At 37.8% G+C, this 23,058-nt stretch overlaps 1 protein-coding gene across 1 annotated transcript in view; it reads right to left on the bottom strand.

The window, feature by feature from the left end:
* Window positions 1-23,058, bottom strand: part of MEGF10 (multiple EGF like domains 10) — an 88,237-nt gene that overhangs the window by 12,977 nt on the left and 52,202 nt on the right. Inside the window, exons 10-18 of the mRNA XM_027709041.1 lie at window positions 22,242-22,416; window positions 21,309-21,429; window positions 19,416-19,579; window positions 16,570-16,672; window positions 7,386-7,532; window positions 5,075-5,209; window positions 4,711-4,839; window positions 1,561-1,689; window positions 155-283 (exon numbers count right to left, since the gene is read on the bottom strand). Coding sequence (XP_027564842.1) covers window positions 155-283; window positions 1,561-1,689; window positions 4,711-4,839; window positions 5,075-5,209; window positions 7,386-7,532; window positions 16,570-16,672; window positions 19,416-19,579; window positions 21,309-21,429; window positions 22,242-22,416 — 1,232 coding nt within the window. The remainder of the gene's footprint in view (window positions 1-154; window positions 284-1,560; window positions 1,690-4,710; window positions 4,840-5,074; window positions 5,210-7,385; window positions 7,533-16,569; window positions 16,673-19,415; window positions 19,580-21,308; window positions 21,430-22,241; window positions 22,417-23,058) is intronic.

Genomic DNA, 23,058 nt, shown 5'->3' with positions numbered 1-23,058 from the left:
CTCTTACACGGAGCTACAAATTGAAAGAAACAGCCATTGCAATCATCAGTCTTAATAACTAGTTTTGTGGTCTTTTCTATCTTAGGAAAAAGCCTGGGTCCAGCTCCTGAAGCTCTTCCCCCGTCAGAATTCCCACTGTGGCCAGAACACTCACTCTGCTCGCAGTGCTTGCCCATGAACCCCGTGCGACATGTGCACTGCCCGCTGATGTGGTCACAGTCAGCTCCATTCTGACACTGGCAGATCAATGCACAGTCCTTCCCGAAAAACCCCAAGGGACATCCTGCAGCACAAGGAGAGGGATGGGGAAAAGGGGTGAAACAGCCACTCCAGAAATGAAACGCGAATATTCTGGTTTAGTGTGTTACTGAGAGCTCATTTCTGTAGCTTCAGGAACATTCTATAAACACAAGAGATCAAGCCCTATCTTATTTGAAGTGGTTTAAAATACGCATTAGGCATAATCTGCATAAAAATGGGGTTGGGAAATTGGGCAGAAATTGGGAAATAGTGCAGACAACCGAGGTTCTGAAGAAGGCAGCAAGAACAGCTCCTTGAAGTAATGGGTTTGAGAAGGTATTTGAATGAGGAGAAAGAGGGCAGTTTGTGAACCAGACCACGGAGTCAGTTCAGCAGTCAGTGAATATTTGGACATCTTTTCCTCACAGTTTATGCTGAAGCACAACAAAAATAAAAATAACAGCATATTCTATGTGAGCTACTCACAAAGATACCATTTCAGTATGGAGAAGATATACCACTGCAAAGAAATCATTATTCACCAGCAGGATGCAAAATAACTATGATAGCTGACAGCAGAACTAGCATAGTAAATGTCTTCCAGAACTGCATCCATATGGCCCTGCAATATATCTGTTGTTTCTTGACACTCTGACATTATTCATTTGAAAAAGGAGAGTTCTGATTTTATGAAAAATATGTATTTAAAACACTGATTGCAGAACACAGTCAGCAGTCATATTTTTCTTGAGGTCAAAGATAAGGGTTCTGCCCAGATTACAGTCAATGGGGGTGTGACTACCTGAACTGAAGGTCAACCAAATTGAAGGTGTAATATGATAAAGAAACCAGTTATATCAAAATTTATTTCTAGCAAATGTTTATTTCTCAAACGTTGTATGAACTCTCACCCAGCATACAATGAGTGCCACATACCTACACCCAGTCATGCATGGCTTTTTTATTTTAATGAAAAGCTCTTGGGGAAAAAAAATCAGTATTAATGTATTATTAAATGAAAAACGTCCCAAAACAAACTATAATTTTACAGTCTAGTGAAGTTAACTTTCCACATTCCAGATAAAATAACTCCTGTATTAGTATTTGAATTACAGGTACTGAGCTTCAGCTGTTGTAATTGCAATTGCAGATATTGGATGTACTGTGTGATCACTCTGCAGTGACAAGAGGGGCTGTGCCTCAGCAGATCACAGCCACAGCTGAGACAGAAGCTGTTCCCATGGCTTCAGTCTGAAGGACACTGAAGGATAATTCTGTCACTGATTTGTAGACTGAGAATGGAATACAAAAGTCACTTACTCTGTGTACAGTAAAGACCAGTCCACCCTGGGGTACACTTGCACTCCCCGTCGTAGGCACTGCAGAAAGCTCCATTGTGGCAGTTGCATGTGTGGATGCAGTTTGGTCCCCAGTGGGAAGGTGGACAAGCTAAAACAACCCAAAGCAATTAATTAATCTCAAATGAAAAAGCCCTTGATACCCATGAATAGAGCTGCTTCCATTCACATATGAGCACTGTTTTGTTTGGTGTTTGTTGTTTTCCTTTCAAATGTGTGGTTTGGGCTGCTCTATTCTGACCAAATAGCCACAGATTTATTTGTTTATTTAAACTAGGAAATCATTTTACTCCAGGTAAAAAGTGCTGAAAAATAATAAATATGTGAAAACCCCAGTGATACATAATTGATACTAAGTACACAGGACATTCATACCAGCTTTCTCATAAAGACATTGTTGCCTTTCTCCATTTATTTTTTAATCTGCAAACAGTTCAGTTGTGTACAGTCAAGAGGATATGGTTTTTTAAGTCTCAAAAGTGAAGGTAAACAGAGGTTGAAACAGCTATATAGCCTAAAGCTTTAGACCCAAACCTAAGCTTGCATCTTGTGTTTCCACTCTAAATTGGCCAAGTGTGGTGCATATAATGAGGTCTGTGGTTTAGTCAGGTTAACTCAGTTGCTTCCATGGGTCCAGTAATCAATATAATATTTCTAAAAACCAAGTAAAAGCTATGAAGTGGAGATTAGTTTGCTCACAATCATGTCGATACATTAGGAGACAGAATTTACTGAGTGCTTTGAAAATGTCGTGATGAATGACTGTGATACTGTGTGCCATTAGAATAGTGAAGTGGTTCCAAAATAGTAATTACTTTTCAGAGACAGAGAAAGATAATTTTCCTCATGTAGAATACCACAAAGTGAAGACGGTACTCTAAGAATAGACCCTTTCTGTTGAGTAGGATTCACATCTTGAGGGATTTTTTTTTCATTAAGAAAGTAGTTCTTTAAGTAGTACTTTAGTACTTTAAAAATAGTTTTAAGCAAGTACAATGTGAGTATTTCATAGGAGAGAAGAAACAGGTCAGACGTGGAAGCTGTAAATTTAAAGAGGCTGATAACTCCTTATTGTTGTGTACTGAATTGGTTGTCCAGAGACCTGTCTGAGAGCAATAAAAATTCCTGAATCCTTTAAATATTTGGATAATGATTCATGTATGTGTGGGCTGTATTTTTGTAAAGTGTCATCTTTGCCCAAAGTTCACTTTGTTAAGTAACATATTACATTGTATTGAAAAAAAGGATTAAATTTGGTTTTTGCTGTTTTCACTTCAGTTGTGCCTCATAATTATTTTAATTATAGTTTTGTGTTTGAAATTAGTGGTCAACTAAGAAGGAATGTAAATCACATACAGGCAGAAGGTTAAAAGTTTGAAAAAGGTCGCTAGTTCTGAATGAAATTAATGGAAGCATTATTTTCCATGTTAACTAAAGGCCTTTACACAAAGCAAATAAACTTCCTTTCTTATGGTCCATGAGCACAGCCTCAATAAGCACTTCCATTCATATTGCTGGCACCATTTTCTTGTTATTGATTCAATGAGTAAGTCCCTCCTCCTTCTAAATGCCCCTATTCCACTACTCTCCCAACTACCTACTTATTTTACCATACAAACAGGGCCCTTTGTACCAACTGGGAATAGGCCCAAGATTTATTTTGGTATCATATTGAGTTGTGCATGCTAATCAGTTCACAGAATTTAGCCAGGGAAGTGTTTTGGTTTTTTTTTTCCAAACTGACCAGATGTTACATTGCACCGGTACAGAGCCAGTTAACCTGGGCCGGTCAAACCTTAAATGATATAAACCAATGAGGCCTATTATTAGGAAATGCACCTCCCTGGGAACCCCACCACAATGTCTTTTGAACTTTAACATATCAGAGTATGGTGCAGCTACTTTTACTCACAAAAATGGGTTGACTGAAATTTTGGCATGCATGTGTTTCAGACTGCATGGATTTTAGTACCTTATAGGATTGGATATACTTCTTGTGAGCATTTTGCTTAAAACAATTCTTTCCTGTAATTTGTAATTTGCATAGACCCAGGAAGGCATATGGAGAATGACTAATTATTTAATAAAATAACTCTAAAAAGTAATAAAATTAGGGCTTTTCCCTCCTCCTTTTTAAAGTCAGTAACAAAGTTTCTATTGAGTTTAGCATACTAAGACAATACTCTTCCAGTGAGGCAGAATGACACTAAAAATGTCTATCTGTGAAACATTTATAAAAGGAAGAAACAGAAAAATCCATCACAAAGTTATAAACACTTTAAAAAAAGTCTGAGTGGTAAATTTCTTAACAAAATGTTCAGATATTTAGTAAGAACAAGGATGGTAGTGCAGTCAGAGCACTAAATTGCATCTGAGAAAATCTCAGCTTAGTTTTCAGCCTTCTCAGTAGCTCTCTTTGCAAAAGAGAGTAAGAAAAAACACCCTGTATTTCAATGCTCCTTATTTATGAAATAATACCTCTGATTCATAAGACTGTCCTGAGGATACAAGCCCTGGGATGTTCACAACACTACTGTGAAAAGAGTAAATAATTACACATAAAGAAACAACAGGTCAAGAACTCTCTCTCTAATGCAAAGATTTATCAATCCACAGACATGTTCGAAGAGACCTGTATAATCTCCTGGTCCAACATCCTATTCAAAGGTTCTTCAATTATGATAATTTCACAGCCTCTTCCAGGCTAGAGACTTCAAAGCGTCTCTGGACAGTTGCTATGTTTGACAACTCTCACAGTAAGGATTTTTATTCTTTTATCTAGTAAAAGTCACCCTTGCTGCAACCTGTGAGTGTTACCTCTTGTCTCTTCACTGTGCACTTCTGAAATGAGCCTGATCCAGCTTCTCCACAACTCTCCTTTGGGCAGTGGAAGGCTGAAAATTGATCCCTCCTATCCTGCACTCCAGCCCACTCATTAAAAGGATTATAGTGCACCATGACAGTGTTGATAAAATGAAGAAAGTTTAGCATATATTCATTATTTACCATGAAGTCCTAATTTCCAACTTAGTGTTGTTTTACCAAAATGTTGATACTTTAGCCGGACCCTGATTATTTGTTCTAAAATTAAGGGGAAAAAACTGATACTTACGCTGAGAGCAGTCACTACCAATCCAGCCAGGGTAACACTGACAGGATCTGTCAATAGGATTACAAGTTCCATTATTGGTGCATGTGCATATTCCAATGCAGTTCTTGCCAAATCTGCCACTGGGACATACTGAAAAGACATTGTTGGAATTAGAACTCCTTAGCAATCAGAACAAGATTTTATTTTCTTTATTTCAAGAGAAAGCAACTAATATTTGGATCAAGGAATGTATTGCTTAGTATAATGTTAAAGTAAGGCATTATAAATTCTGGTAAGCACAATATCCATGCTTACTATACAAATAATACAATTAAGAGTACAGTGGGTTTCACACTTTATGAAATGTCTTTATTACATGTTGTACCTTCATTACAGAGAGCTCCTGTAAATCCAGGCAGGCAGTCACACAAGCCAGTGATGTGGTGGCAGGGACCACTGCTGTGCACACACTGGGGGCAGGTCTGGCTGCAGCGGTGTCCGTAAAACCCAGGGGAGCAAACTGGAACCAGAGAGAACAAACTGACATTGACTTCCTTGCTTTCCATACAGCCATGAACTGTAGGGCACTTGTTCCTGACTTGGAATTAGCTCTGCTTTCTAAATACACAGGAGTTGCAGTGGTGGTGGTTATTATTTGCACAGTTCAGTGATTTACAATCACAAAAGGAGATTTGCTTGTTTTCCTCAAGGGTTTACTATATTCTGGTTAATAATGACTTAGTCAATATTCTGTTGCATGTCAGGCCACACTGTGCTTGGATAAAGTTTGAAATGTATATATACTTTATTATTATACATATTTGGCCAATCATGGATGTATTTTAAAGCATATTTGAAGACAAGTAATTTAAAATAACAGAGAATAGTTTTTCTCTAGATGAGTAGCATCATCTTAGATCTTGACTTCTTATGTGCTTCCTAACATGGAAACTAACTTACCCATTACTTCACTGCGTAAAAAATACAAATGTTTTCCAGTCAACCTTTCTTTCAGATATTCACTGTATTCATTACATGGTACGGAGTCACCTAACTTTTAGAGAACCTGAGACCAGAAATACAAAGTCTACCAGTTAATTCTGATACTAAAAGCACGAGTTTCTTAAAAAACAAAACAACAAAAAAATCAACCAACCAACCAATTAACCACCAAAAAAACCCCCGAAACCCAAAAAAACCTGCCTCAAACAAAAACGGGGGAAAAATGGGCTGTTACATGAAATCTCGTTCTTTGTAGCTCTAATCCCTTTTGGCATTCATTTCCTAATAAATGTAAAATATTAGGTAATATATCAAGAGAAATACCTGCACAGCTGCAATTAGCACTGACAAAACAAACTTGGAATCTTTTCAATATTTTAATTTCATCCAAGTTTCAGTGTTTTAATTATACACTTGATATAAATTATATGGCCAGATCTCTCTACAGAGGTTAACTTTTCCAACTGAAACAATGCCAAAAGGTCTTCCTGTTTACTGAAAAGGCACTTTCTGACTGGGATCCAAATTATTCGTATGACCTTTGTCTTCCCAGCCTCCAGACCGTGCATCAGAGAGGGGCTCTGAGAGGCACTAGACTGGAAGCTTCTTGTCCAGGTTATAAGCACAGTTCCAAAACACAAGGGAGCATTTTTACATGTAGTGTTACACTGAGTCTGCCTTTGAATTAACTGATTAACTGCAGCGTCTTTAGAGATTAGATAGTGAGAGTAATTACTGTGCATAGTTAGAAGTGCTCAAGGAATACTAATGCCACCCTAATGTGGGGTGTAGGCAATCACATCCTTCAGCTTGAGATTTTGCCATTCCTGGACTGTTAGGACTTGACCCTCCTCCGGTTCTCCTTCTAATGTATCAGGGACCATTTCATGTTATCTCCTGCCTTTTCAGCCTCTTTTGGAAGACCCAGGAGCATCTCTGCTTGGCCTCACTCCACCTACTTCTTGACTCTGTTTCTGGGAGACCTACTCTGAAAATGGGGCAACCCCCAATTCCAGGGGACACACATTTCTCTTCCCTGAACACCCTTCCTTCACAGCTTCAATGATTCAAACTAAGGCAGCTGGACTGCTGGCAAACTGTGACAAATCTTGTTGGGAGGGTAGACTTATTATTTACCTCCCTGATTGCAGCATGATTTTCCTTAGTTTATCTGTATCTCTTTTCTTGTAATTTGAATTTTAAATTTTTCAAAAGGATCCATGGGTACATTTGATATCCTGTTCTTACTCTGAGGCCTGATGCCACTGCTGATTCTTACAAAGTAAGTGTTTAAAAAAAAAGCAATAACTAAGCCAATAATTCCTACCAAACTCAGTGGGGAGGTTTTTAAGTTTCTGAAACCCATGTATGTTTTACTTACCTAACAAAATGCAAATTACAAACTTAACGATCATCAAGTACATTTGGGAATGTTTACCCTTAGAATGGAGTCCCCTACTAAATTTCTTAGGAAGTCATGTTCATAACAATGCCACAGCACAGACAGTGAATAAAAGTAAAGTTGTACCATAACAAGAAGAGCACTACTGCTTTGTTCATTTAAGATAACACTTTTTTTCTGCATATTCATATATTTTGAGAAAATGCCCCATCAGGGTTGTTGTGTTATATGATATGTATTCCAAGTAAGAGAAGGAGAAACAGAGATTTTAAAACATTAATTTTGTTCTTACTTCTCTGACAAGTGGTGCCTCTGTATCCTGGTGCACACTCACAGATTCCATCATCTGGAGAGCAAGATGCTCCATTTTTGCAGTAACAAGGCAGGGAGCAATTTGGACCCCACTGTCCCTCAGCACACACACTGTCACAGTGAATGCCTGAAAACATAAATAAAACATTTGTGAAGAACTCTCACGCATAGTAAGGTTAAACCTGTGGTCCTCAGTGGACTGATTTTCAAAACACAGCTCACATAACCTGTTTTTGAAAATACCACTAACATCGCGAAAATAGGACACAGTAAATATGCATCCCTGTTTCTATCTTCCCCCAGAACAGTGAATTTCATATTCCAGTTTTGATGAGATGTACATAATGGCTTTTGCTTCCTCCAGGATGGCCGTTTCAAAACAGCAAAACCTTATTTTCAAATTTTATGTTTGGGAAATGCATGACAAAAGGTATATAGAAACTCTTCCTTCTGAGTGTAAGAATTCTTTGGGTCTGACATAATTTTGTATAATAATGGTATACAGGACACTGAATGATTTCTAATTAGTGGTGAGCTGATTACTGCTCAGCTTCATACCCCATGGAAAAATGTAGCACACACAAAGGGTTTTCAAACACACCACATGAGCATTCCAAAACACTTAGCTGCAACAGTGTTATAGATGCTGGTCAGTCAGTGCTTTGTTTAACTGCTTTTGGTATAAAATTGACTGTAAAATGGCCACAACCTGAATCCCTACATTTAAATCATAATACAAACCACTCATTATAATCACCCAATTACGGTCTCTTTATTGTTGGATTTTTTTGTATTGTTTGGTTTTTCGTTTGTGGCTTTTTTTGCAATGCAGCAACATTAAATATAATTTTCCTGCTTTGTAAAAAGCACTCTGCATGTTAAATGCCAGCAGGCACCACTGTGGAACTCAGACTGTATTGTGTCTACAGCACTTTTCATTAACAATTAAGTATTACTGTAGTGCCTCTACTGAATGAACCCTCAGCTAAAGGAAAAGTGGACTGAATCCAACCACAACGATGTCTTGCTTTTTAAGTATTTCCAGCAAAATATGCCACAAGTTCAATGCCTTCCCGAGTCCTAAAAGAAACCCCAACCAGTTTTACATGTGACAAGAAAAAAATCTTCTAACTTTGAACAGCAAAACCTACAAAACCTCATTTGTAACGATCCTGAAAAATAATTACATGGTTTACTGATCGATCAGACTCAGAGGTGATTCCTCAACACATCCAGCATCTGCCTTGCAAAGCTGTATGTATCCAAAGGCTAACCCTCTAATTAGAGGAAAGGTAGAACTCCAGATTCTGGAACTGTTTCTCTGCAAGACAATCGACAGACTGAAGAATCAAATATGTGGCTCACTAATACCAGCAAGAGAGAAAACACTTGACTTTTAAAATCCAGATATTGACCAGCAGCAGTCAGTACACAGGCCACCTAAAAGCCCTGACTGTACAATGATCATCAGTTACTACCACCCTAAAACAAATCTATTGCCAAAAAATGAAAGGCTGCTTATATCACTCCTCTTTCATTTGTCCATGCACGGGCATTCTCCTGTCTCCATCTACATTTGAGAGGCAGTCTGGACTTGCTTCTCAGTAGTCTGGGTCAACTTTTTCATTAACTCCCCATTTGTGGATAAATGGACATAAGAGAGTGGCTTGACTTTGGATTTTGAGAGATGCTGGTGCACATGAGCAGAATGAGATCACAGGGGGTTTTTTTTGGTTTTTTTGTTTTTTTAAACAAGACCACTTCTTTCAGCTGTATAAAATTGCTTTGCTTGGGGTTCCCAAATTTGAGAATTCGGGTCTCCAAGTATGTGAAAGCATAAGCAGACATATGCAGAGCATTTCACAACTGAGCCTGGCACTCTGTCCATGTGAGTGTTATGTGTCATATCATACACAGCTTCACTCAGTGAACCCTGCTAAAGAAAAGACATTTTTCACAGTCTTAAGGGGTTTCACTGCTGTTCAGTATATAATGGTCACTATTTACAAGCCAGTGGTTGCCAAGAGTTACCACACTGCATTATCTGAGATTATGTAGACCAGTGACATACAATAATACCAGGCTCAATTAGGCTGCCTTGATCTGTGCACAGAGGATGCTTTATGACAGTGTGGTGTCAAAGGGTGATACTGGGCACATTGGAACAGAAAAGACAATGGGTCCCATGCTGCAGAGAACCACGATACTTGAAAGAGCCAGCAACTACTACTAAAAATGAAAAAAGGAAAAAGCTCCTTCAGTACACACCAGGGAAAATTATCCATTAGGGAAACTGAAAAAACCCTACATTTTCTTTCATATTTCCACTTCTTATGAGGTGAAGAATTATATCCTTCTACTTAGATAATAAAAAGTGTATATTAAATATCACAGAATAATAATTATGACAATATAAGATACTGAAAGTGTGCTGATTACTGCTGTTTCACTGTAAGAATTTTATTATATTCATTATTGATCATAAGCAAAATCAGTTGCACTCCTGTGACTGTCAAGAATGAGTGCAGCAAAGCAGAGATCATTTAGTGATTTACTGCATATCTACTTGTAAAAATAGTTTTAAATCTCACTGTTACTAAGTTCACAAGGCACTTAAAAATAAGAAATTGGGTTTCACATCTTAATATCTGTAAAAATTAGGTATGTGCATTTTTGAGAAAGAACAGGTTAGAAATATTAAAAGGATGAAAAAACTTTAAAAAAATTTATTTCTAGAGTGATGCTTTATATGAAATTTCAGCAAAGAAATCTATGCTTTTACAGAAAAGCTAGAAATTATTGAGGAAAAAGCAGCATTTTTACTGGAACTTACAAAGCAACAGCAAACGCATCTTTTACAACATCTTTTACTGGCTTATGATTGCCACAGTTTCAAGCAAGTATTAATCTTTTATGTGATAAAATTGTTTTTTATTAAGTTTTCATGTTGGTTTTGATACTGATAAGGATAACTGCGAGAAAATGTTTTTGCCAGAGCTATGGACAAAGAGCTCTTTGATGGCCTTCACAAGTTGCTAGGCAATGGCTGAATGGTCATGATAAACTTCAGCTAAGCTGCTCTAAAGAAATGCTCGTGCATTTAATGCCCAGTGCTTTATGCTGGGGGCCTCACGTCTAAATCAGCATTTCCCCAACATTCGTAACTGCATGAATGAAATAAAGAATTCTTTAGGGATATGAGTGTTTCTGCCCATGCTAGCAGAGTATTTCCATACTCCCTATGCTGTATTTTGAAGTTGAGACTCAATGATTTATCCAAGTCAGATCAACAAAGAGCTAATTTGTTTTAGCACCTGAAGGGGGGGGAAAAATCTACCAATTATTTCTTCCTATTTTCCCAGGCAAATTTATTATTGGACTAAATGCTGTTTTCCACCTTGTTATGTTTCTGTTAGTCTGATAAAAGGTTATCCAAGCTTTAAAAAGAATTTTTTCATAAAGAAAATGTATTTGCTATACAATTTATCTTCACAACACGTGGAACTTTCCAGTATAGCTCCGAAGAATTAAAGCCTGTTTGTATATTGGTGTATTTCCTATATGTCAGGGTGAAATTAGATATATAACACCCTAAACAAGAAAAGGAACAGGCCTTCAAAGGCTGGGGAACTCTTGGTGTCATTAAAGCTAATGACACTTTTCAATTATGGCCCAAGAGCTCATATTTGAGGGGAATGAGCACTTAGATCACTTCTGTTCAAGGACTTCCCTACTTCTCTGTCAAATGATGGATGAGCAGCCCAAGGAAAAGGAAGTGGTCAAAAACGTCACAAGCACTATTTAGAAGTACCCTAATTATCTTTGAAGGAGAGAGGTACCTTGCTCCCTAGCTGAGAATAGCCAGAGGAATAAATAAAGTGTCCCAAATTAAGGAGCGAATGACAGGAGTTTTTCTAGAAGTTTGGTCGTCAGCTGCTGCTTCACTGTGGCAGCAGGAGAGATTCTGTCTGTGAGTTTTGGTAGGAGGCCAGCTACAAAAGATTGTCAACGAAAACATCTCAGTTTGAAGGCAAACATCATTATCTGCAAATTTTAGTGTATTAGTAACTTTTGAGGTATTCCTAGTATCTTTCTGAAGGGCATACTCTTGCTGTTATCCACTCCAGAGGTGCTCTTCTTTTCAACTACAAATCTTTAGGTAGCCACAAGGAAATAATACTTGCCCTTTTTTTAACTACTTGATAGTTAGAAAACAAACATATTTAATCACCAATTTAAAGCTCTTTTTTCTGAAAGAGTATTTCTTCCACATAAAGATCCACCACAACACACAGACAACAGAGGTGCAGACACAGTGAAGTCCAGATGTAGGGTGGGCCAAACTTCTTATTGGACAATTCATTTCCTGAAGTTTGGAAAGTAAATATACCTTTTATCATGACACAGTGCCCACATATGATTTCATTTTGTGGCACACTGAGCATCCATCCCAATGGGACCTTGTGCTTCTGGAGACCAGGGGCAAGGGGTCAAAGTGGAGGAAAAAACACATTCTTGCAAGAGGGCCTCAGCACTGGGGTACCAGCACTATGGATGTCATTCCAGCAGCACCGTGTTTTTTGGCCTAAAGGTGAGGAAGACCCCTTTTTAGGAGGAGAAAAAGTGCAAACACTTTGAAAGCTGAGGGGCAAGGGAGAGCTGTATCTTGCACTTCTCAACGGACCTGGTGATTTGCATCAGTGTCAGATGACAAAGACCTCCCTGTTATAATCCTGCAACAAATGTGCCTCTTGGAAATAATGTCAGAAGCACATGGAAAGACACAGAAACAGCACATCTGGTGATAGGCGGTCTGACTAATGTCAGCAGGTGTCTAGCACAGAAAAAGTCACCAACATCCCATCTGCATGTGGATGAATGGTAAAATGTAGGCTGGCATCTGTCTTTTCCATAAACCAATGCTATTGTTTTGGTACAGATAATAGACTAGTGGTATTTCACAATCCCTGGCATCAGATAACCTTTAAATCGATTTTAAAAATAACAAATGTACCACTATGACATGACACTTCTCAAGTGGGAAGGTGTGGCAGAACTACACCCAAGAAAGCACAACAGTGATGTGTCATCAGTAACACCCACATTATTGTAATTGTAATTGCAGTAGTAAACAGTCTGGAGAAAAAAAGCCCTTTTGCCATTTTAATTAATTTAATTATCTTTAATTAATTTTAATTAACTAATGCTTTAATGTGAACTGTCAGTTTGCAAGAATACAAATTCTTAAATCTTTCAGGTAATTTGGGAAAAATGTGTTTTGATAGCTGCTTGCAGAAAAGGTAAGATTAAGAGATGAAACTTAAGTTACCATGGTGCCTGTTGGTTTGCTTTCTCCTTGAGAGAAGTGGTAGATGTAGCTTTTTAATGGACTTTAACTTCAAAATTTGGTATAAATTATTAGGAAAATTATCATTATATATTGGGAGATTATATTTTCTACCTGTTTTTTCTGCTTTCTGTTTTAATGGTTCTTATTCCTTTCCACGGTCTCACTATTGCACTCCCTCCAAATGAAAAAAAAGTTATTTATAAGACACAGTGAAAATGTCAAGGGATGAGAGCATTTGGGTCAGACATCCTCCTCTGTGTGGGTGGATGTTTCTCATTTGTGCCATCCTGTCATGTGGCTCCTGGAACGTGATGGAATGGTCAGATTGCCAGGAAAAAAAAAATCACCCTTAACTCTTTCTTTTCTAAGCAGAATTAAAGCTGCTGTGCAGGGAAAACTGAATGCAAACTACAGAGAGAATAAGATTTATTATAGTAGCCCTAGAAAATAAGTCATTTTTGTTTAGGATGAAAAACCTAAGTATCCTCCTAGGCAGCAGAACCTGCATTAAAACTATAAACCCTAAATAAAAACAACGACCTAATTAAAGCCAATTTTAATTATTTATTGAGTTTTTTAACAGCTGATATCAATGCAATAGTCAAAAACTTAACTTTTGTTCCTCAGTAGAACCTAAGAAGCAAAAGAAAATCAATGGGCATGTTCAAAGTAAATTAAAAAAAAAACCTACTTAAAAAGACTAAACCATGTAATATCTTATTATTGTACCAGTGGTGAGCTGCAGCTGTATCTGGAGCCTGAAGTAAAGCCCCTGTGCCCACATCAGCAGCTCAGAGCTCCCTTACATCCCAAGGGGGCCCTCACAACACCAGGCCAGTGATCCACCCTCCTCATGCAGCACAATTCCTGTTCCCCAGTGTTATGGGATAACTGTGTCCTCCAGCAAGGGAAAAACCTCCCTTCATTTAGTCCTCAAAGTTATATAAACTATTCCCTCTGACGAAATTCCCTGGGGAAAGTGTAGACAACCGTTCCGTTCACAGGGCTGAGAAAAATATTGTATTTAAAACATTTTTTGGAAAGTTTTATTATTTTGATGGCCTCAAAGCATCTGGCAAAGTTCGCCTTGGATTCATCGATTTATTCGTGCTTAAAATGAAAAAAATACAAGTTCACATTTTTAAGCTTCTTCAAATGTATTCATTTTTTTAATACTACCTTCCCAATGGTTTTTAAAAGACTAAATCCTTCATTTGGGTTAGATAAGCATTACACCTATCCAAAATCTGGTTCTCCCTCTCTTTTGTTTGGTTGGGTTGGTTTGGGTTTTTTGTAGGCAATACTACCCATCCAAAATTAGTATGTCTGATGCTTAGGAAAAAATCCAAACTACTCTAACATAATTTTTGCATTTTAGAAGCTTCCTGTATTTTCCACACATCCTCCATCTGCTTCTCCACCTATTATGCATAGAAATATATGTACAACCTCCCTTCTTAATCCTACAATCTACTGCTATTTCTGCAATGCAACATTACAGTAGCTATTTGAGAACCCCTTTCTAAAACATTCTCTCCTTTTCTTTATTCATTCTAAATATAAGTATCTACACAAAGACCAGACTCCTTGTGCGTATTGCTCTGACATGTGAAGTGTAGAGGAGGATTTTTCCAGACACTGAGTATAAAGCAAAATATGCCATTTATGTTATAAAGTGTGTCTAGACATCATCAACATGTCAAAACTAGTCTGTCACACATGGTGTTCTGATGACATCATCCAGGGATGGAGACTCAATTTTTATCAATAATTACGCTTGAAGTCTCTTTCTAGTGAAGTCTTTTTCCTTTCTAAACATGAAGATGAAATAAGATTTCACTAAAGGTAGAAATACTCCTGAGTTAGTTAAATCACGCTGGCTAGGTAATTTTTATCACCTGTTGTAAAATATTGCTACTTTTTTGGCATGGCCTTTTAAAACAACCTGGATCCTTTCATTACATACCTGTCATCTCTGATGATTTGTCTCCATTTTAAAAACTCTCAGGATGTACTTTAAGCTGCACATCTGGAACTTGTGAACAGCTTTAACAGCCTAAACCATGATCAAGATCATCAACATGTTTTTATTGTGGGTATTCTTTGTTTCATACATTTACTAATTTATGAAATCATATTTTGAGCAGATTCAAATGTAAGTTTGCAGAAATGTGTCCAAACACACACAGAATTACCTGAAACTACATGAAAGTAAGGACATTACCATCACCACAAAATAAACACAATGTAGTGTCACACAAAATAGCAACAGATGACATAAGGCTAATAGTATTTTTTCATAATTTACTCAGTTAACTTCTACTATTTTTTGCACTCCTGTGGTAGTTATTTCCCTGAGGTGTCTGCGTAGCTGATGTTAAATCACACTGGAGCTTGTGGGAAGAAAATAAAACCAACGAAGTCCTGTCTCAGTGAGGTGAGTGCTGAAAAGGGTGAGACACAATGGTGAGAGAGACCTTCTCAAAGAACCAATATACAGAAAAAATGCACAAATGATAGATGGGTTTGGTCTTCCAAAGCAAAACAGGAGCCCTTCCTGCCCATGCCTATATCCCCTACTGATTTCCACTTCCCACCCCCAGTAATCGCAAAAGTCACATTCATCTGAACAGAAAGTAGAAAAAACGGCAGGTAAGCTGTAATCAACTACAACGAATCAACCTGAACTGTAGACATGTGCTTCAAACAAGGTGCTTGTGATCCATCTACAGAGCTAGGGAAAAAAGAGTATAAAAATCAAGGTTTGGAAAAAAACCCAGTAACTAAGACTGTTTCTATCTGAGGAAATCATAAGATCACCTCCACCTACTTTGTCTGAAAGCACCAGAGAAAAAAGAAAACAATTATATGATGAACCTGCAAGTCAATTAGGAAAAGTATTAAAAGAGTGGACACTAAATAATATTAGTATATATCTGAAAACACAAACAAATAAATAAAAATCCTCTCTTTTCACAGCACTCACGTACTTTGTTCATTTAAGGTGTGTTTTTCATGCTGACTTCTCATTATAAAATGGAAAGAGGACATACAAAGAGGGGACATGAAACTTGACCCCTGCAACACCACAGCATCACAGTGAGACACCAAGTCAAGAACATTTCAATTGGGGCAAGCTTATAGTATCAATTAAGTCCTATTGAAGATCACAGAGTTTGTCCAACCTTAGAGCTTAGAAATCCATTTGAGAACTAAAACCACCTCCTAGGAAACATTTCATGATACCTGCCCTCCTGCACAGTTTCATCATGTTTTCAAAAAATCTTGCTTTCCACAAACAAGAGAGTGCAACAACCATGTCAAATATAAATTACGGTGAATAACTAGATATAGATGGTTCTTAAAACCACAAAACTTAATGAGAAAATATTCATACAGAACAAAATATGTGCGGAGAAAACATCATGTTTTCAAAAGTTTGAGGAACTGAAATGGCAACATGATTTCTGCAGTATTTATCCTCTTTTTGGCTGACTGAAAGCTGGATGTGATGCTTTACCCCAAAGCTCAAAGCACAACCTGGAATATTTACAGTTATTTGCCACTTTCATAGAGAATCATACTGTGGAGGCGCCCAAGTTTTAAGATTTCCCTTTCTATTCTCAGTTTTCTGTGGATCCCACACCCAACAAAATTTCCACATGTGTGAATCACAGGAGGGACACAGCAGCCACAGAACTGTCCCTTTTCCCCTCACAATCCCACATACTCCTCCTTTACCCCCAAACCCACAGAGAAGATCAAGTTCCACCAGAGTGGAAACTCTCCTTGTCCTCAGGGGTGTGTTTTGTACCTGACCATCCCGGGAGGCAGCGACAGTACCCGGTGGTGGGGTGACACCCATCTGCGTGGCTGCAGTCGCAGCGCTCAGCACAATCTATGCCATATGTGCCATCCTGTGACAACAGAAAAAGAACAACCCAGAAATTTCTGGTCAGTCCTGCCTCAAAAAGCAAAGACAGATCTCTCCTGAATCCGTAATCTGTTCTTAATATAAAATGTTTCTGTTTTTTTGGAACATTTTAGCATCCTACATTTTTGTTCTTTCATTTGAGAGTGGAAGATAAAGAATGAATGATACTCTCGAAAAATCCCAAACTAAAGCAATTCAGTCTCCTTTCTGCCTCAGACCCTGAGCTCTCTACCTATTGGTCAAAAAGGATACCACATAAAGGCACAATTATTTTTAAAAAGAGTAGTAAAACCTTAGATTACAATATATATTTAGTGTGAAGTTCATTGCATAAATAATGCAAACTGTATCACTTTCTTTTGATTAAAAATCTTTCTCCACTACAAGATATACTACACTAAAAAGAGATACTCTGGTTATGGGGCATTTTTTGAACCAATAAAAGAGATTAAAGTTACAAGCTGAACACCCCTTTTGGTACATTCTGCTGTGTCAAAAGCACAGCTGATTTTCAAGGGACTACATCTAAACATTTGAATTTGCCTTTTCTGCTGCTTTTGTAGAAGCTGGCACATACATTTGTGGGTAATTTAATACAAAATCAATCTGAGAAACTGAAAGGAGCAGAATCTTTAATACTGCATTCTCAAAACAAAGTTAAAGTACAACAGTAAATTGATCTTGAAGAAAAAGTGTCAAAATCAAATTAAAAAAACATGGGAAAAAGCCAGTATAATTTATGGTAATGGTTTGAGGTTACCCACAGCAAAGGCAAAAAAGGAAAAGAAACATGTCATGTTTAAAAATCAATCATTTAAATTCAAGGCTAAAAATTGGTCTCAGCCACATTAAAATCTGAATAAAATCTATAACAAAATTCCTCTGCTGTTCTTTGATGTTCCTGCATACATTTCAACTAAGCGCCACAGGATTCAGCTATTCAATTCCCAGTCTTTCAAGTCTAAAGTCAAACAAAATCTTATGTTACTTCAGCATAAGGAGCCTTTTGCTCATCTCAACAGTACATTTTTATATACAGAAAAAGAGAAGATTACACATTTCCTTTGCATATAATCAGATTTGGAATGAAAGGAAATCCTCAAATATGTTGTTGAAAAGCAGTATTTTTATCCTGCTATGTACTTGGACTGAAGTCCAAAGTTCAGTGATATCTTGAGTAACTATCTGGGGGAGTAAAATTAATTTTCTGAAGTTATTTAAACAAATTTAAATTCATTGATGTAAATAATGTCTCTGCTCTGACAACAAAAACATTTCAGACAACACTGGATGTATTTGAATTAGTTTTCTCTTTATTCTCCTGCTCTGGAATTTTGAAGCAGAATATGCACTTGAAATGTGTAAATGCTTATGGACATCGTTTGACACAGAGAGAGGGGTATGCTAAATTATCTGATATAGAAATGCTTTTAAGCATTATTTGACTAACATAGTCAAATAGTTATAGTAATGCAACTGCTATGAAACAATATGTGTCTTTTTTAAATGTCAGTTTTAGAAGAGCTGATGGAGCTTGGGAGATGTCATCATCCTTCAGAATCAGACACGAAGTGATAAACAAAGCTGTTTTAGAAAAGAGAAAAATTAAGTCTTTTGATGGAGATGCATTGTTGGAAACACTGCGTGAATGTGCACAGGTTGTACTCCAATCAGCTTTCCAGAATATATTCAATTTTGTTTTCCACTTTACTCACTACATCAGTGTGTGCTATGCTTCATCTTAAAATCAAAAGCAAAGCCACAAAAATCTCTTCTGAGGATTCTGAGGGCACAAATTTTCATTTGAGAGAGAGGTGTGGTTTCCATCTTACACTCTATTTCAGCTATTCCCATCACGTTATTGCTCAGCAGAGCTCATCCAAACTGAAAGAAGCTTCAATATGATATGGGAGGGAATTAACAAGGTGTGTGCTCAGTTCATGTGGCTTCTTTACAATTGTACTAAACCAACAACCTGCTGTGCAGATAGTATTGCAAAAGTGAGCAAATGACGGGGAGGGGAAAAGGACAGCAGAGAGAAGTTTATTTTAAAAATTAATTTTGTTAAAAATTTCCTGGAAAACTGAAGTCCATCATTAAAAACAATGGACTCAGGAAAACCCCATTTTTCATAATTTTTTTTTTGGGTGCATGAAATGTAATTGAAACCAAACAGTTATACAGTAAAACCAATGTGTTTTGATTTTTATTATTTAAATTTTTTTGAAATTTTACGTTTTCATGGCTTCCCCAAACTACGAAGTGGAACAGAAGTGATAAGGAGTTTGCGTTTGTCCTCACAATGATTTCTAATATTGCAGATATTTCTAATATCTCAGAGTCTGGGAGAGAGTAGAAATCAGAGCCCCAGTAGAAAGGCACCCGTCATGGAACTGGGTAGTAAAAGTAGAGTCTCATGTCTGACTGAGAGGCAATCAAAGTTCTTTATTCATATTGTAACACAGACATAAGAAAATGTAATTAGAAATAAACTGTTGAAAGCAGAAAAGGTGTTCATCAATGCAACTTCATTTTGTGTGGCCATTTTTTTGTGTTCTTTGGTGTATTGTGCAGCACGGCTCTTCCAGACGAATTGTTGGTGCATGTCCCTGATCCCACACGCAGTCATATGTGCTCCCTAGGGACATACCCCCAAAGAATGATAGAAGGCCTATCCTACCCAGAGTTATCCTACAGGGCAAAATTCAGTGATATTATTTAACTACCTGGCAAGGGAGTTCACATTTTTCTCCTCTCCAGCCCGGGGCACAGGTACAAGTTCCATCCAGAGCATTGCAAGCCCCTCCATTAAGACACTGGCAGGTTAAGTTACAGCCAAGTCCCCACGTACCACTGGGACAGTTTACTGAGCAATCTACACCATGCCAACCTGCCAAAAAAAAGAATTATAGTCACAAATTATTCAGGTTTTTCCCCTTTTCTCTCCGAATATTTCCCTCTGCCTGCCATGGGGCATCTCTCTGAGATGGGCAGTACTGTGATAACATTCACTACAAGGTGGTATCAGCAGTTTCGGCTCAGGACTTGTCCAGGTTTGGACAAAGGTGTTCAAGGGCATCTTGTAACATCTGTGCACAGCATATGTTTGTAGATGGGTGCCAACATACAAAAGCAATTGATGGAAGAACTGCAATAGAGATAAAGAAATTTCTTGAAATTTCTTGAAATTTCACTGAGAAACACTAAACTACACTGAGAGTAGCCTGAACATAATTAGGAATATTTTCCCCAGACTTAAGCTGCTGCTTTCATAATTGTTCCACAAGCGTTCAATACAGAGAGTTCTGCGACGTGGTTTTAACAGAAATCTTAAATAAAGACAAACCATAAAAGAACTGCATACATTGGATTTCTCCAAGATACATAGAAGTCCTTTTAGATGATTTCTGTACTTTTCTCGAAATATGAAAAATTTGTGATGAAAAAAGGGTCTAAAATGCAGGAATTACCACTGATTATGCCTGATAGCAACAATTCACAGACTGCACACTAGACTGAAATGTGAATAGATTTTTTAAAATGTGATCATCCATTGGATACAAGAGAAACAGTGTGAGGCAGTCATATGTTATCAGCTACAGTGACACAGGCCAAGTTTCTAGTTTTGTATTGTTTACAGTAAGTGAAGGGAAAAATTATTCTGCACTGACCCTAATCAATAGGCTGTGCAAAACACATGCACTGAAAACAGGCTGCCTTGTGCTTCATTGATAACTTCTAATTTAGGGGTCACTTCAGGAAAAAACATTACACTATACCAGCTAGAAAACTGAGACACTTTCTCTCAAACATCTTTCCAAGATTTATAAATTTCTTTTGCTTACATGACAAGTATCAAGGTTTAGTTTAATTTCACTTTTGCTGTCCTTTTTCACCATACTGTGACTAAAACTGCACGATGCACAAGAAGACGGGATTACATCTCTAAAGGAGTAGTTTTTCTCCTCATGACCTGGCTGTTTTGCAGTAGCTGCTTTAAATTAAATTAGGTTAAATTAGCTTCACTGTCTGTGGCAAGAGTAGATGCTCTACATTTGCTGCATGATAGATTTAATAGTGTTAGTCCCTGAAAAATTTAGTGGCTATTAGTCTAGGTAACTCTCACACTTCTCCACTCTCAAACTTCATCTGTTTTTAGAAAAACATTTTTAGACAGGAGGGGTCTAAAACATTTACTGGGCATGGGATTTGCTTCGGTGCATTCAACAGCCTGCCCTCTCTTCTCAGCAATCCAACGTCACAGCTGAGGGACACTGGACTTTAAATTCTTCCTCACAGCAGAAGTGAGTGAGAGATGTACTCTTTCAGGTCCCTTCCAACCCAAGCCATTCTATGATTCTATGATTCCATATGACTTTGGTTAGGAAGGCTGACATCAGATAAATGGCCCACTCAATAGCCCTTCTAGCAGACCACAGTGCTTCTCTCAGAAGATGTTGTCCTTGGTTTTCCCTCCCAGAGCAGCAGAAGCATAAAGTATCTAGTGCTTAGGCCTTTAGGGTGGTCTGCTTTTTATCAAGTTTCCTCTTCTCTACTTCAAAAATTCAATTTAATGTTATGATTATAGAAAAGTAAGATTAATCTGAGGAGACACTTACCTGCTTTGCAGGCACAAGAACCATCTACTGGTGAGCAGATGGCTTCATTTTTGCAGTTGCACATGGACGAACAGTTTACTCCATATGTTCCCGGAAGACAAGGAGTACCACAAGAAGCACCCTGAATTATAAAAAAATAAGAGTCTAAAAACTATTTGAGGAGGTTCAGACCATAAAACTAATAAAGGATCTAGACTGACAAAAGTGCTACAAAAGCCAGAAAACGCACAGCCCAAGCATGTCCGAGGCTGTCACCAAGTTATCCTGAATTTAAGGGACAGGGAGCCCTTCATACTTTTCAAGCCTTTTTAAGTAAGCATTATTTTTCTATGATTTATTGTGAGAGCTCAGTCCCATAGGTAGCATTACTTGGTTAGATCAATGGACAGTGATAAAGAAGCCCTTTATGAAACCAAAACACAGTAAGATAGCAGTTTAATGGAAAATAATTAGTTTTTAAGAACTAATTTGGCTGAATTTTTCAGTTATTACTGTAAAATGTTTTCTATGTTAGAATATCATCCAAGGCACAGGTAACAGCAAATGTGCATAAAAGCTGAAGGATAATCTGTCCTGAACTATAAAAACAAATGTTTTTGTCCGGAGTTTCTGTGGATGGAGTATGAGGAATTGGAGCTACAAAATAATGATTGAAACTATCATTCCTCTCCTTATTTACACCTCAATACTACACCCTCTTATCAATATCCTATAAAACAAATAACATCACTTTCTAAAAATGGCTTCATTTCAGTACTCAAAATCAATCAGAAATTTTGCCTTTTCAGGGTCTTACAACACATACAATAGTACCTAAATATCCTTACCTCTCTTTTACTGTGGTGGAGAAAGGACGCACTGGCCTCTTGAAGAATTTGTCGCTTAACCAAAGGCAGTGGAGTTGAAAATGGGGAGTGAAAGTGAGACATTTACCTTAAATCCAGGGGCACAGGTGCATTTCCCAGTCACACTGTCGCAGTCAGCACCATTTTGGCAGCTGCAGATCTGCTGACACGACTCGCCGTAGAATCCTGGGGAACATGTCTCATTGCAGTAGAGCCCAGACCAGCCAGGCTTGCAGGAGCATTCCCCAGACATGGGGTGACAGCTGCCAGGGCGAGATGAGAGGTTAAATAGTTTGGGACTAACTGTGACATAAATATTGTTTTCTTTCCAGAGGACAAAATGCTGTTATAGATAGGTTGCATAAAGGATCTTGCCATGCTTTGCACAGAGGTTTACCTCACAAACCACAAGTGAAGGGTTCTGTGTATTTATATATAAATGCATGACAATTAAGAAATATCATACAAAATATAGACATGGAAAGGAACATACAGACATGGGAAGAAAGTAAGACATGTCTTTTTTCTACATCCATTTGAAAAGAAACCTCTCCGGAACACAGTTTTTACCATAAAACAAATATCCACAGTTATGAATATTAAGGTGATGAAACCATTAAATTCCAAACAATTTATTAGGTTTCCACACCATCAAGATCATTTTCATAACACTGCACAAACTCAGCAGTGTATTGTCTGAGAAATATGACACTCGGAAAAACAGCACATCCAACACAAAATAGTAACTCAGCACCCCATGAGCAGCAAGAATGCTCTTTTCTTTAAACTGTAGGTTGGAAGAGGACAACTGGGCAGAAGTCAGCTATACTATCAGAGCAATGACCTTTTGGAGAGTGTCTCCCCTCTCTTGGCCATACCTGGTGGCAGACCAGCTGTCTCTACCT

This window comes from Neopelma chrysocephalum, unplaced genomic scaffold, assembly GCF_003984885.1.
Source record: "Neopelma chrysocephalum unplaced genomic scaffold, ASM398488v2 Primary Assembly neopelma1_96684, whole genome shotgun sequence".
NCBI classification, from domain to species: domain Eukaryota; kingdom Metazoa; phylum Chordata; class Aves; order Passeriformes; family Pipridae; genus Neopelma; species Neopelma chrysocephalum.
Note: the sequence above shows the minus strand (reverse complement) of the source record. Positions and strands in the feature narration are given on the sequence as shown.